This window comes from Macaca thibetana, chromosome 20 (assembly GCF_024542745.1).
Source record: "Macaca thibetana thibetana isolate TM-01 chromosome 20, ASM2454274v1, whole genome shotgun sequence".
NCBI classification, from domain to species: Eukaryota; Metazoa; Chordata; class Mammalia; order Primates; family Cercopithecidae; genus Macaca; species Macaca thibetana.
The window spans coordinates 9619368-9633792 of record NC_065597.1 but is presented as its reverse complement, the minus strand read 5'-3'; the positions used below and the strand labels follow the sequence as shown (position 1 = coordinate 9633792).

General features: G+C 52.4%; 2 protein-coding genes across 2 annotated transcripts in view; one reads left to right on the top strand and one right to left on the bottom strand.

The window, feature by feature from the left end:
* CA7 (carbonic anhydrase 7) overlaps positions 1-14425 on the bottom strand; it is an 836404-nt gene that overhangs the window by 355900 nt on the left and 466079 nt on the right. The window lies entirely within an intron of this gene.
* On the top strand, positions 11081-14122 carry LOC126945033 (uncharacterized). Its single transcript, XM_050774978.1, is given in 5 exon segments — positions 11081-12687; positions 12689-12794; positions 12797-12953; positions 12955-12991; positions 12994-14122. Coding segments are annotated over 5 exon segments (600 nt in total). The 5' UTR covers positions 11081-12483; the 3' UTR covers positions 13090-14122.

Sequence of the window (14425 nt, the reverse complement as noted above, 5' to 3'; positions counted from 1 at the left end):
CCCCGTCTCTACTAAAAATGCAAAAAAATTAGCTGGGTATGGTGGTAGGCGCCTGTAGTCCCAGCTACTCTGGAGGCTGACGCAGGAGAATGGCGTGAACCTGGGAGGTGAAGCTTGCAGTGAGCTGAGATCGTGCCATTGCACTCCAGCCCGGGCGACAGAACGAGACTGCCTAAAATATATATATATACACACACACACACACACACACATATATACACATACATATATGCACACACACACAAGATTTACCTGTCAATACTAAAATTAGTGGACAGAAGTTTGAGGAGAAACAAGATTTGCATAGTTTCTGTTTTCCGCAATATTATTTATCAAGTAAAAAGGGAAAGAAAGTAACTAATTTGACAGTGGAGATGGCAACCCCATAGATACCAGCTTAATAAGTGATCAAGGTAATAAGACGTAGTGACATCATGAAGCCTTTACGAAGACGCATTGAGGACAGCATCATTTTTTTTTTCCTTTTGAGACAGGGTCTCGCTCTGTCACCCAGGCTGGAATACAGTGGCACAATCACAGCTCACTGCAGCCTCGACCTCCTGGGCTCAGGTGATCCTCCTCAGCTTCCTGGGGAGCTGGGGCTACAGGTGCATGCCACCAGGCCTGGATAATTTTTGGTATTTTTTGTAGAGTAGGGCTTTTGTCATGTTGCCCAGGCTAGACTCTAACTGAGCTCAAGTGATCTGCCTGCCTTGGCCTCTGAAAGTGCTGGGATTACCGTGTGAGCCATTGTGCCTGGTAGTATCTTTTTTTTTTGGTGTGGTATCCTTGCCAGAAATGCATACTTGACTCCAGTAATAAGAAAGCACCAGACAAACCCAAATGGAGGGCCATTCAACAGAATAACTGATTGGAAAAAGCTCTTTAAAAGCACCAAGGTCATGTTAGACAGGGAAAAAACTGAAGAACTATTATAGACTGGAGGAGACAAAGGAAAATATATAAATACAATGTGGGGTCCTGGATAGGCTCCTGAATAGAGAAAGGATATTAATAGAACACTGGGAAACTTAAATAATGTTTGTAATATAGTTAATAACATTGTATCAATATTAATTTCCTGTTCTTGATCGTTATATTATGGTTACATAAGATGTCAACTTCGGTGCAATGTGGGATCCTGTATATGCTCCTGGAGTAGAGAAAGGATATTAGTGGAACACTGGGGAAACTTAAATAATGTTTGTAGTATAGTTAATAACATTGTATCAATATTAATTTCCTGTTGTTGATCATTATACTATGGTTACATAAGATGTCAGCTTCAGGAGAAGCAGGGCCAGGAGTGGAAAGGAGTTCTTTGTACTATTTTGCAACTTTTCTCTCGGTCTAAAATTAGTTAGAATAACGCCCTTCATGGGAAATAAAGGCAAAGCACAACACTGTGAATATTACAATCCCAAATGTTTAATATATGCGTATATAGAAAAAAGACTGGGGGGAATTGCAGGAATCTGGTGATGTTGGGTATCTCTGAATGGTGGAAATTATGGTAATGTTTGCTTTTGTTTTCATATTCATCTGTACTTTTTAAGTTTTCTGCTCATTTGATGGTTTAATATGATGGATCCTTGGAAATAATGGTGAATGAGACAAGATGAAGTTTAACTCTCATGGAGTTTATCTTCTAATGGGGGGAAATGGAAAATGAATACATGAGTTCAAATCTTTGTGCAGAAAATTAAACTAAGCTGATGTGATAGAGGGTTGGTCAGAGGGGGCCTCTCTGAGAAGGTGACGTTTAAGGGGAGATGTGAATAACAAGAAAGAGAACATGGCAGGGTGGGGTAGGGAGACAGAGCAGAGGGAACAGTCTGTGCAGAGGCTGGGAATAGGGCCAGGCTCAGCATGTTCCAGAACCTTGCAGAAGCCAGGGTGGCTTTGGCTACAGTGGACATTGGGGAAGGGACCTGAGATGAGTTCAGAGGGGAAGTGAGAGGCTGAGCCTGGGACTTGATATGGCCTCAGGTACCCCTGGAGGGAACTGAACACATGAGGATCATGATCAAATGTAGGGTTTTTTTTTTTTAAACATTTTTATTTTATTATTATTATTTTTAAATATATAGAGATGGAGTCTTTCTATGTTGCCCAGGCTGGTCCCAAAATCCTGGACTCAAGCAATCCTCCCACCTTAGCTTCCCAAAGTGCTGGTATTACAGGCATGTGCCACCATGCAGAGCCCTAATGTAGGTTTTAACAGAATCCTTCAGCATTTGGGTGGAGCACAGGCTGCAGAAGGCTGGCAGCCTCCAGGGACGTGAGTGAGAGACGATGGTGAATTTGATTACTGTGGAAGGAGGTGGGATGGGGTTGGATTCAGACTCTCTTGTGAAAGAGAGGAGCTAGGAATTGGATGAAGGATGTGATAGAGAGAGAAAGCGGGGGGAGGAGGAGAGAGAGAGAGGAGAGAGAGAGATGTCAGTCAGGGATGATGTCTGCATTGGATTGGAGTGAGTGAGTGGATGATGGACTCTTTGACCCAGATGGGGAATGTGGGAGGGGCAGGCTTAGTGAAGTGAGCAAAAGTTCTGTTTTGGTTTGGAATAAGCATGCTTATTATGTTAATGGTCAGAAAAGAATGAATAAAAATGAAAAATAATTAGCTCGCCTTTCCTGCCTCTGGAATCCTTGGCCTAAGTTGCTCTCCCAGGCTCCTTTGCTGCAGGTCAGGTGCCCTGGGGGATGTGCCTTGGAGTGGCTGTCATGGTTCCAAGCTGATGCAGCAGCCTCTTGCCTCATCTTTCTCCTGAGATTGCTGACCTGTTCTGCCTCTTGATCAGCCTGTTCTTTCCCCCCCCCCATTTATTTATTTTTATTTTAAGAGACAGGGTCTCACTCTGTCATCCAGGCTGGAGTGCAGTGGTGTAATCATGGCTCACTCCTGCCTTGAGCTCCTGGGCTCAAGCATTCCTCCCATCTCAGCCTCCTGAGTAGCTGAGACTACATGGCTGGCTGATTTAAAAATATTTTTTTATAGGGACAAGGTCTTGCTATGTTGTCTGGGCTGGTCTCAAACTCCTGGGCTCAAGTGATCCTCCCGTCTTGGCCTCCCAAAGTGCTGGGATTATAGGTATGAGCCACCGCACCTGGCCCTACTTGTTTTTGATGTTCCCGATGGGGGCTTGTGGCTGGGGTGTGGCTCCCTCACTTTCCCCATAATGCTCTACACCCTGACAGCTCTCCAGCTTGGCTGTGGGCTACCAGATGCTGTGCTAAGTGATTAGGATGGATGGATGGATGGATGGATGAATGGATGGTTGCATGGATGAATGGCTGGCTGGATAGAAGGAAGGAAGGAAGGAAGGAGAGAAGGATCGAGGGAGGGAGGGTGGGAGGTGGGGATGGATGGATGGAAGAATGGATGGATGGATGGTTGGATGGAAGGAAGGAAGGCAGGAAGGAAGGAAAGGAAGGGAAGGAAGGAAGGAAGGAAGGAAGGAAGGATCAAGGGCAGGAGAGAGGTGGGAGGCAGGGATGAATCGACAGTTGGATGGAGGGAAGGAAGGATCAAGGGAGGGAGGGAGGATGGAAGGCAGGGATGGATGGATGGTTGGATGGATGAGTGGGTGATTAACCAGTGTGCCCTGTGCTGCCCAGTGCATACTGCTTCCTGATTTGTGTCTCAAAAATCCTGTGTAGGGGCTATCTTAGTGGACAACTCTCTCTGACTTGGATGGAGGTGGAGCCAAAGCTTTTAAAATCCTTCCAGCCTGAGGCCTTATCTTGGTCTTAAGGACTGAAAGTGGTGTGGTTATATGCTCAGTTTCAGGGAGAGCAAAGGCAGGTACCAACATTTATTACACACCTGCTTTGCACCCTGAAGGGACCTTCACCTATTTAATGTTTCCCATTTCACAGATGGGAAGCCCGAGAGGCCGTCCCTGGGTTAGTGACACCTGCCACCGCATAGAGAAGCCCCTGGTTGGAGGAGGATGCCCTCTGTTGGGATCTCAATGAGGAATGACTAAGGACATGTGTATATGCATGTGCCGTGCTGAATGTACCCACTTGTGTGCATGTGTGCATGTATATGTGTACATAAAGGGGCAGGAGATGGCAGGTAGAGGGGGTGCCCCCACTCCTGGTTGGAGAGCAGGCATGAGAGCTGACCCTGAGCTCCCAACAAATTAGCCGAGAGAAAAGGGAGGCCAATAGTGGATCCTAGATGAATTAAGGGTGTACTACACATCCAGTTGTCTACACATCTCTGCCCTCTTTATTTGCACTGCGACTGGTGGAATGGGTCTGAAGGCTGCTGAGGGAAGCAGCTGCTCAGAGCTGCAGGATGACTTACCCAGGGTCACACAACTGAGCTGGGACATGAAGGGGACAGAAAGCCTAAAGGGAGGGACCCTTCTCTGGGTCGGTCTCTAATGGGCTCTGAGCACACCTCACTTCACTAACTCTTCCCAGCCTCCTGGGAAGACGTCTGACCATAGTCACTTTACAGATGAGGAAAACGAGGCTCAGAGAGGTGGAGTGAGTTGCCCAAGGTCACGCAAGTCATCGATGGCAGGGCTGGAATTTGAGAGCTTTTGGGGTTAGCAGATTGGCTCCTATGCCTCACAAGCAAGCCATAGGTTTGGCCACTCTTCCCCTGTGCCCTGCTTCTCCTCCCGTGCCGTGATCCCAGGTCTAGCACCTCTCCCAGCAGTCACTTCCTGGTGGACATTGCAGTGAGAGTTATTTGCTTATTCAGGGTGCCTGCCCTATACCAGCCAGAGATTACTCCCTCAGCCATTGCTGGGATGGTGTCTTTGGGTGGGAACTGGTGTCACCAGCCCCCACTGGGGGGTATAGTGGGTGTTGGGGGACTCTCATCCATGCAGGGGAGCCTGGGTAGACCTCCGGAGCGGAGTCACTCCACTTTCTGGGCTGACATCATCACCAGTTGACGCTGGCCCCATAAGAGGCCCTAGTTGTCCATCTTCCTCCACCCCAGGGCGCGGGATGCCTCTAGGATGGCCTGCAGGAGTTGAGGGGCCCAGAAGGTAGGGGAGCACTCAGAGCTCATTCCTCTCTGAAGAGGTGCTGGGAGGTGCGGCGTCTGTTCTGGGGCTGGCCAGCTCCAGCTATGCTTGTGGCTTCTGGTCTAAGGACTACCCTGGAGATTGGGGACCTGGTGTTGGGCAGAGCTGGCTGAGAATGGTGACTTCTCTGCTCTCAAGAACTGCATCTGAGTCCAGGGACTGCTCCCTGCTGCACCCTGAGGCGGTGACCACGTCACCCGAGGAAGGGCCAGGGGCCAGGGCTAGGCCTGGGAGTTGGTTTCCCTTCAGGCTTCTCAGGAAAATGTCCTTGGGAAACCAGGGCATCCAGTATAAGACAGGGTCACTGAAGCAAGGCAGGACCTCCTCACTGTCCGAGCATGTGCTGGCATGGCACTGGGGGCCCCAGGGGACTGGGGAGCTGTTGGGGAGGCTGTTGGGGGCTGTTGAGACCTCAGATGGGCTCAGAGCCATGGGCAGAGATCTCTGGTCAGCAGTGCCCTCTGCCAGGGCCCTCTTGGATCCCACCCCTTCTGAGGAACCTTGCTGTGGTCCCCCACAACCTGGGCCTGGCTGAACCCCCTCGAGGCAGCTACAGGGTTTCACCAGCCTTTTCTCTGAGTTGTGCCTGCTGTGGGGCCTGGCAAGTTTCTCTGTGCCCAGCTCAAGCACCTGTGTTCCCGTAGTTCTAAGAACGGCCTCACATGAGACCCTCGCCAGGAAGATCTCGAACACCATCTGCTTGACATCCTCTTTACTGGTGGCCTGGACCAGTGAGAACTCAGACTCCAAGGTGGTCGTGTAGCCCAGCCTGCCCAGGATGGTGTCCACTGTGTGTCTGGAAAGCACAGATCACACCCAGTAGGTAAAGCTCCCAGTGTACATCTAGAACAGACAAGGGAGCTTGTTAGGAGTGGGATAGGCCTCAGCAGAGTGGCTGAGAGGGGCCAGGCCAGGCAGGATCAAGGGCTGGTGCCGAGGGACACCAGGGGCTCCTGAGAAGCACGTGGATGAGGGCATTTGGCCAAAGGAAAGCCTGGCCCATGATCACGTTATCCTCTGTCCCCTTTTACAGAGGGGTACACTGAGGCTCAAAGACAAAGCAGGATCTGTCCAAAGACACACAAAATGGCTGGGTGTGGTGGCTCATGCCTGTAATCCCAGCACTTTGGGAGGCCAAGGCGGGTGGATCACCTGAGGTCAGGAGCTGGAGACCAGCCTGGCCAACACGGTGAAACCCTGTCTCTACTAAAAATACAAGAAGATTATTTTTAGTGCGGTGGTGGGTGCCTGTAATCCCAGCTACTTGGGAGCTGAGGCAGGAGAATCGCTTGAAACCAGGAGGTGGAGGTTGCAGTGAGCTGAGATGGCACCACTGCACTCCAGCCTGGGCCACAGAGTGAGACTTCATCTCAAACAAACAAAAATGCAGAAAGATAGTGACTGAGCTGGGGTAAGGCTCTAGGTATCCCACCTCCCAGCCTAGCAGTCAGGGCCTGAAGCAGGAAGAGATTAAAACTCTCTGGTAGGGATCGAGTGCAATGGCTCACGTCTGTAAACCCAGCACTTTGGGAGGCTGAGGCAGGCAGATCACTTCAGGTCAGGAGTTTGAGACCAGCCTGGGCAACATGGTGAAATCTCATCTCTATTAAAAATACAAAAATTAGCCGGGTGTGGTGGTGGGCACCGGTAATCCCAGCTACTTGGGAGGCTAAGGCAGGAGAATCTCTTGATCCTGAGAGGTGGAAGTTGCAGTGAGCCAAGATTGCGCCACCGTACTCCAGCCTGGTGACAGCGAGACTCTGTCTCAAAAACAAAACAAAACGAAAAACAACAACAAAAAAAACCTCTCCGTTAGATCTCCAAAGCCCAACTCCTCTCCTTGTTTATTATGAGCTCCTTGGTTCATCTTTCCTTGGAGAGGCAGTACAGTCCAGTGCAGGGGTCCTCAACCCCCAGGCCTTGGACCAGTACTGGTCTGTGGTCTGTTAGGAACCTGGCCCCACAGCAGGTGGTGAGTGGCAGGCAAGCAAGCATTACCACCTGAGCTCCGCCTCCTGTCACGATCAGCAGTGGCATTAGATTCTCACAGGAGTGGGAACCCTATTATGAACTGTGCATGAGAGGGATCTAGGTTGCATGTTCCTAATGAAAATCTAATGCCTGATGGTCTGAGGTGGAAGAGTTTCATCCCGAAACCAACCCCACCCCCATCCCTCCACCCTGTCTGGAAAAATTGTCTTCTACGAAACTGGTCCCTGGTGCCAAAAAGGTTGGGGACCGCTGGTCTTGTGGCTAGGAGCAGTTGTATCACTTGCTAGCTGTTGACCACAGATGAGTTGCGTCTGTCTCTTGAGCCCTCAGTTTCTTAAACTGAAATGGGACTGAAGTCAGTGGGTATGATGGGCATGCTGTTCCCCCAGAGGCAGAGCCCCAACCCCTGCCTGAACCCCCCTTGCTCAGACGTGTGGCAGTGCCTACCTTCAGGGACCTGATTTCCTTCCTCCAGGGAAACAGAAGCAGGTTGACGGAGATCAGCTCCAGGAACTCTAGTGCACGCACCAGCTCGGGGCCGACTTTTGGGACAGGGCTGACAGGACTGAGACCCCCACAACAGCAGCCACCCAGAGCAAGGGCCACTTACTCTGGCAGACACAGCCATGGAGGGCCCCCCTTTCCCAGGAGCCACCTAGCCCTGTGGGTGAGGGCTGCTTTCCTGCAGACATGGAGCCGGCCCTCCCCTGCCCTCTCCCGGTAGTAGCTGATGAGGTCGCCCAGGAGGGTCTCGCCCAGAGCAGCTTCGCCTGGGCCTGGGGATTGGGGCCTGTTCATGGTGGCTCCGAGGGAGCTGGATATGGAGGAGAGAGTCCTGTCCTAGGCTGGGCACTTGGAGGAATGGATGGGTCCTGCCTCTGTCCTGCTCCAACGCCCAATCTGGAAGCAAAGGAGGAAGTTGTGCTAGCAAAAGATAAAGCTATGTGCAGCCAGGCCTTGCCAGTGCTTGTCACTCTGAAAGGCTGAGATTGCAGGGTGACCGGGCCCCTCCTGGTGGAGCAGGGCCTAGGTCAGGATTTGTGTTTTCCTTGTCCCCCGGCCCCACAAAAAATGAGGGCCAGGCACATCAGCATCAGCATCTTTCCATACCACCATCCCATCCGGATGTCCCCAGAGGCATACTCTGCTGGTGTGTGGGACAGGCTGGAAGCACCAGGATGCTGGCAACCCTCAACCAACCAAGGGCCAGCAGGGTTAGAGTTACTGGATAGAAACCCCAGCTTCCTGCCCCTGGGTGGCCAATTCTTAGGTATGATTTTTGTAAACCGAAAAGTGTCGGAGGCTTATCTCAATCAATTTAGAGGTTTATTTTATTTTATTTTATTGAAACAGATTCTCGCTTTGTTGCTGAGGCTGGAGTGCAGTGACATGATCTTGGCTCATTGCAACCTCCACCTTCTGGGTTCAAGCAATTCTCCTGCCTCAGCCTCCCTCCCAAGTAGTTGGGACTACATGCATTTGCCAGTATGCCTGGCTAATTTTTGTATCTTTTTTTTTTTTTTTTTTTTTAGTAGAGATGGGGTTTCACCATGTTGGCCAGGCTGGTCTTGAACTCCTGACCTCAGACAATCCACCTGCCTCGGCCTCCCAAAGTGCTGGGATTACAGGTGTGAGCCACCTCCCCTGGCCTATTATCTTATACTTTTAAAGGTCAGACCGAGGTCCAAAATCAGTCTCACTGGGCTTGTTCCTTTGGGAGAATTCATTTCCTTGCTTTTTCCAGTTCCTAGAGGCCGCCTACATTCCTTGGCTCAGGGCCCCTTCTTCCATCTTAAAAGCCAGCAGTGTAGTTTTTTGTTTGTTTCTTTTTATTTTTTGTTTTTTGAGATACGATCTCACTCTGTGGAGTGAGTGGCACAGTCACTCTGGAGCACTCACAGGCTGGAGTGCAGTGGCACAGTCATAGTTCACTGCAGCCTTGACCTCCTGGGCTCAAACAATCCTCCTGTCCTAGCCTCCCCTGTAGCTGGGACTACAGGCACACACCATAGCATCTGGCTAAATAAAACATTTTTTGGGGGGGGGGGTAGTGGTAAGGTCTCACTATGTTGCTCAGTCTGTTTTCTAACTCCTGGGCTCAAGCTATCCTCCCACCTCTGCCTCCCAAAGTGTTGGGGTTATAGGTGTGAGCCACCGCACCTGGCCTCCCTGAGTTGTGTTGTAGAGTATAATCACCAGGCCAAGGTTCTCTCTTTTTCTCTCATTTTTTGACCCCAGGCAGATTTGTTCCCTGGGGAGAAGCCTGGAATGGCCTTTGTTTTTTTCTTGTTAATAGCCAAAATTTCACAAATTGGTACACTCTTAAGGCCCGGCCCCCCCAACCCTCCTCACACTGGGATTCTTCTATTGGTTTTTGTTGCTTACTAACTACATTCATTCTGAACATCTTAGTCCCCAGTTCCCCTCATGGGGAACCTGTCATGCCTGTGAACTGCCAGCCACCCTCATCTTTCCCAGGGTGGCTGAGACAGTGAGGGTGAGAATGCTGGGCATGGTGCCTAGAAACACCCCTTCCCTGCCCTCTTGTGCTGGAGTCAGCCTTGCTCGTTCCCATTGGATTGCTACAGCCTCCTTGAACTGTTTTGGATTTGGTGTTAATTGCATTGTTCACATTTTCTGGGTCCTTGGGGGAGTGACTGACTTCGTGAGAATATGCTCTCTCTGCCTGTCAGTGTGACTGGGTTTGGGAACTGTGCAGGCAGGGAGGGGAGGTGGAGGCACGGGAGATCTGCAGGGGCTGCTTTGGCCTAGGTGGGCTGATGGGGCATGGGGGTCCTGAGGCCTGGTTCAAGTTCACGTGGTGAGCTGATGACAGAAGCAGAGAAACCAGACCTCTGGGTCCCCATACTCAGCCTTCACTCACAGCAGCTCCCAGGTTCCTTGCAGAACTTAGGAGCTCAGAGGCCACAGGGTCTCTGGCTGACTGAGCCTGGGTCTTGTGCCCGCTCTGCAGAGGGTGAGGAGGAGGAGCTGGATGGGGATGCTGGCTAGGCAGAGGGTCTCATGTCTGGAACTCAGCACTTACTGTCTTCAAGTCTACATGTGACTGGCAGGAAGCACCATTTCTCTCATAATTGAGCTGGGAGTTCCTGCTGATTATCTACCCCATAACCCTCCTGGGCTCTGTGCTGGGCCTGCCACCTGGACAGGAGTCAGCTTGGGCCACAGTTCCAGGCCCCTAGTCTGGGAGGCATGACTCAGGTCCTTGGGGACAGCCCAGGAAGGGAAGGGCTGTAAGGAGGAGGAGAAGCAGCAGGAGCCCATGGTGAGATTGTCCTGGGGAGAAGTCAGTGCCTGGAGTGGAGTCTCAGGCCCACTTGCGTAGATTCATACCTTGGCCTTTTGTCCGAATTTATGTTCCTTTTCAGGAACAAAACTGTGTAACCATACACTGTAGGTGAGTGTATTCCTTGGGAGAGTCTTGTAAGTCCACAAGTCACAGACTGCCCTCAGTGTGGAGCTCGACTGGCTCCCTGCAGCTGGCTGGGGCCTCTGCCAGTGGGCAGTGGAGCTGGGCCTCTCTGGTCTAAGCCCCCGCCCTGCTATGGCCACCATGGGAAAGAGCTGGCACAGACTCAAGATGGTGTCCAGTGAGCCTGGAGCCCCCAGGCCTGGCTGGAGGCTGTTGCTCTTTCCTCCTTTCTTTGCCATGGGCCCTGTTTAGCAACCACTCTCTGCCTGACCCTGCCCCAGCACCTGCCCTCACTCACTGCCCAGCTCCTTGTCTATCTGTGGCTTGGGGTCATCGCTCAGACTGAGATCTGAGGGATAGGGCCTGGCCCTGTCAAGGGAACATGGCAGAGGCTGCTCATCTGTGTGTCTCCAGTTCTCCCAGCCTGCTCCCCTCTTTTCTTTGCAAAACCCATTCCAGGAGAGACAAATGTGGCTCCTCCTCCTCACCCTCTACAGAGTGGCAGGCAGGGAGGAGAGGTGGAGGCACGGGAGATCTGCAGGGACTGCTTTGGCATGACCCAGGCTGAGCCAGCCAGAGGCCCTAATCCCGGCTGGGTGCGGTGGCTCATGCCTGTAATCCCAGCACTTTGGGAGGCCAAGGCAGGCAGATCACCTGAGGTTAGGAGTTCAAGGCCAGCCTGGCCAACATGGTGAGACCCTGTCTCTACTAAAAATACAAAAATTTAGTCGGGCTCAGTAGCATGTGCACGTAATCCCAGCTACTCGGGAGGCTGAGGCAGGAGAATTGCTTGAACCTGGGAGATGGAGGTTGCAGTGAGCCGAGATCGTGCCACTGCACTCTAGTGTGGGAGACAGGGTGAGACTTTGACTCAAAAACAAACAAACAAACAACAGAGACCTTAATCCCAGCCACAGCCATTCAGAGAGTCAGGGATGAGGACATGTCTGGGCCAGTCAGTTTTCTCTGAGACTTGGTATTTGCTCTCTGGGGGAGAGAGGATCTCTTTGTTTTGGATTATGAACCAACCAAAGTAGACTTGGGGCTTCCATACTTTTGTTCTGATGGGAGAATGAAGGCGCTGTGGTGGACAGCAGCGTCCAGAGAGAGATGACATACCTGCCCATATTCCTGCACTTTCTGGATCCAGCCATGCTTGACTTGGACAATTCAGTAAGTATTCTTCCTTGCTTATGAAGATTCCAGTTGGGTTTCTGTCTCTTGCAGTTGGATAATGAGGCTCAGAGTAGCAGGGAGTGAAGGGTCCTTTTCAAGGGATGCCCTCCTACTCCACCACACAGTTCAGGTGGTGCCAGCCTTGTGGTGGGCTGTGGACCAGGCAGCCACTGGCGGTGGAAGAGAGACAGGCAGCCCCAGGCCCCCAGGAGTCATGCTGGTGGGGATGGTCAGTGGTGGCATGGCTGAGGTGGGGACGGCAGGGCCTGAGGACCTGCAACCTTGGATTTCTTGGAGACATGTTGGGCTGGCACAACTGGGCTGCCACCCTGGGGTAAAGATCTGCCCAGCCCCCAAGTCCAGAGATGTCCAGCCTGATCTAGGCAGCCATTCCTGGGCTCCAGAGAGTTCCTCTGGCCCCGAGGAGGTGCAGTGTGGGGTCAAGCAAAGCAGAGACCAGGACAGAAGATTCACTTCCTCAGACGATGAAACTTACTGTCTCTCCACTGCTAATACCCAGAGCCTGTTTGAACCTGCAGGTGGGTATTAGCGGATAGGATACCGCTAGTATCAACGGATAGGAACAGTTGAGTGGGAGTGTCGGTGGCACTGGAGTGTGCGATGCCAAGTATGTACATGCACAAGCTCTAAGTGAGAAGGGCACTAGTGTGTGTGCACCAAAGCTGTCTGAGCAAATGTCCACAAAACCACAGGAGGTAGAGCTGAGGGGATGCTACATGTGAGTGTGTGCCAGGGGTGTCTCTAGGAACTTGATGGGAGGGGCCCCAGTGTGTGTATGTGCATGGGGCTTGGCCGGTGTGACAGAGGATGCTCCCCATGGTGGCTGTGAACAGCCTTACTTTGTATCAACCCCCTTTCCGCCCTCTTCTGGGCGATGCCTGTTTCTTGTGTGTGGCAGCAGCTGCTGGAGCGCTGTGCAGAGACCTGGGACCTCACCATGCCCATACATGGGGACCCAATGATGGCTCTTGTGGACTATCACGATGGTGTCATTGCCAGCACAGTGACCTCCCTGCCTGAAGACTTTCTGGCCAGAGGAGCTCGTTTCGCCTCCACAAAGGGCAGGAATGAACATTCTCCAAAGGGCAGCCTCCAAAAATGTCTGCTGAGTATCAGGATAAAACAACCCATCTCTGCCACCCGAGGGCGGGCGTCACTTCAAGGTGCGTTCTACTCTGTCTCTCAGAGTCACCAGTGGGACTGCACTCAGTGGCCTGCAGTGGTGACCTGCTTGGTGACCCCCTCACTGGCTTCCTTGCCTTCCTTGTTTACTGCCTCTCCATCTGGTACTCCTGGGATCACCTCCCTAACCAAACCCTCGCACCCACATCCTCATCCCAGGGTCTGGCCCTCATGCTCCTGTCTCCACCGTCCTGTGATGCAGCTTCACCTTCCATCTCCTTGGGTCTCTGATGAGCCCAGGTACCCGGGGTGTTCTCCTTGGCCCCAGCACAGACAGGAGGTATCTCCTTAGGAATGTGCAAAGGACCTCGAATATGGTGCCATATGTGACACACCACAGCATAGGGCATGTCATGGATGGAGGAGCAGGAAAAGTCAAGAGCGTGACAGTCCCAAAGGCCTGTGGGATCCTGAGCCTTTGTGGTAGGAGCTGGGTGTCGGTGTGGGGTGGTTCAGGTTGGCGGCAGCACATGGCTGGACGCCATCACTGGAAGTTTCTGCATTCTTTCCAGGGAAGTGGAGCCCCAGAGCACAGAGGTGGCACGGGAGCCATGCCTAGTGGTGTTCAGAACAGAGGAGCGATTACTTTGCATACAGAGAAGGGGATATAAGTGTCTGGCTGTGTCCAGAGAGAGATGCTGGCGGGGCGGGGGTGAGTGGCCACCTAGGACAGCACCAGCTCCGGGATCTGGCTTTGACCTATTCATGTGCAGGCCACAGTGGTCGGCCGGGCAGGGACTGAGCGAGGGGCCACTTCTCTGCCTCAGAGAGGTGCCCAGGCAGCACTGCGGTGAAGCCACCTGGAGAAGGACAATGGCCTCATCTTCCTTGAAGACCCTCAGTCCTGGGCAGTGGCTGGACTGACGAGGGAACCGCTACTGCACACCCATGAAGGGCCCTGCCCATCTACCTGGGGCCTGCAGCTTCGGAGATGGCTCTACTAGCACCACCTGACTGAGGGTACTGGGGTTGGGAGGGGGCCTGGTGGGCTGTGAGGCCCTCCAGGTTACACCTGAGCCCCCAGAACTGGGTCCCCCACTTTATAAATGGCAGGGTGGTGATGTTAATGGGTTAAACCTTATGGAACATCTCAAGGGTGGAAGCAAAGCCCAGGATTAAAATGACAGGTTTTGTCTGCAATTATGAGTGTCGGTGGGTAGTGTGTTTCAAGGTGATAGAAGGGGGCTTCCTCATTCTTCAGAACCCGACTTGTTCACTTTGAACAGTGGCAGCAGGGAGCCGGCAGGTGGCAGTGTGGGCTCAGAGTCGGGGTGGTGACCATGTCAGAGCCAGCCTTGGCTTGTCCAGCAGGGACATGGGCTGGAGAACCAGAAGGATGAGCCTATTTCACGGTCTTTCCCCCCGCTGCACCCTCCTTCAGGATTGCACCCCACTTTCAAGGCACTTGAAGGGGCCTAGGACTATGTTAGTGGGCTCTATTGGAGTTCTGCTGGGAGGGAAATGTGACAGAGGAAGGGGCCCAGGCTCTGTCCTCCAAGAGATTAATAGCCCAAGCCGTGGTCTTGTGGAGGGCATGGAAAGGAAGAGGGGAGTTCCTGCAGAGGGC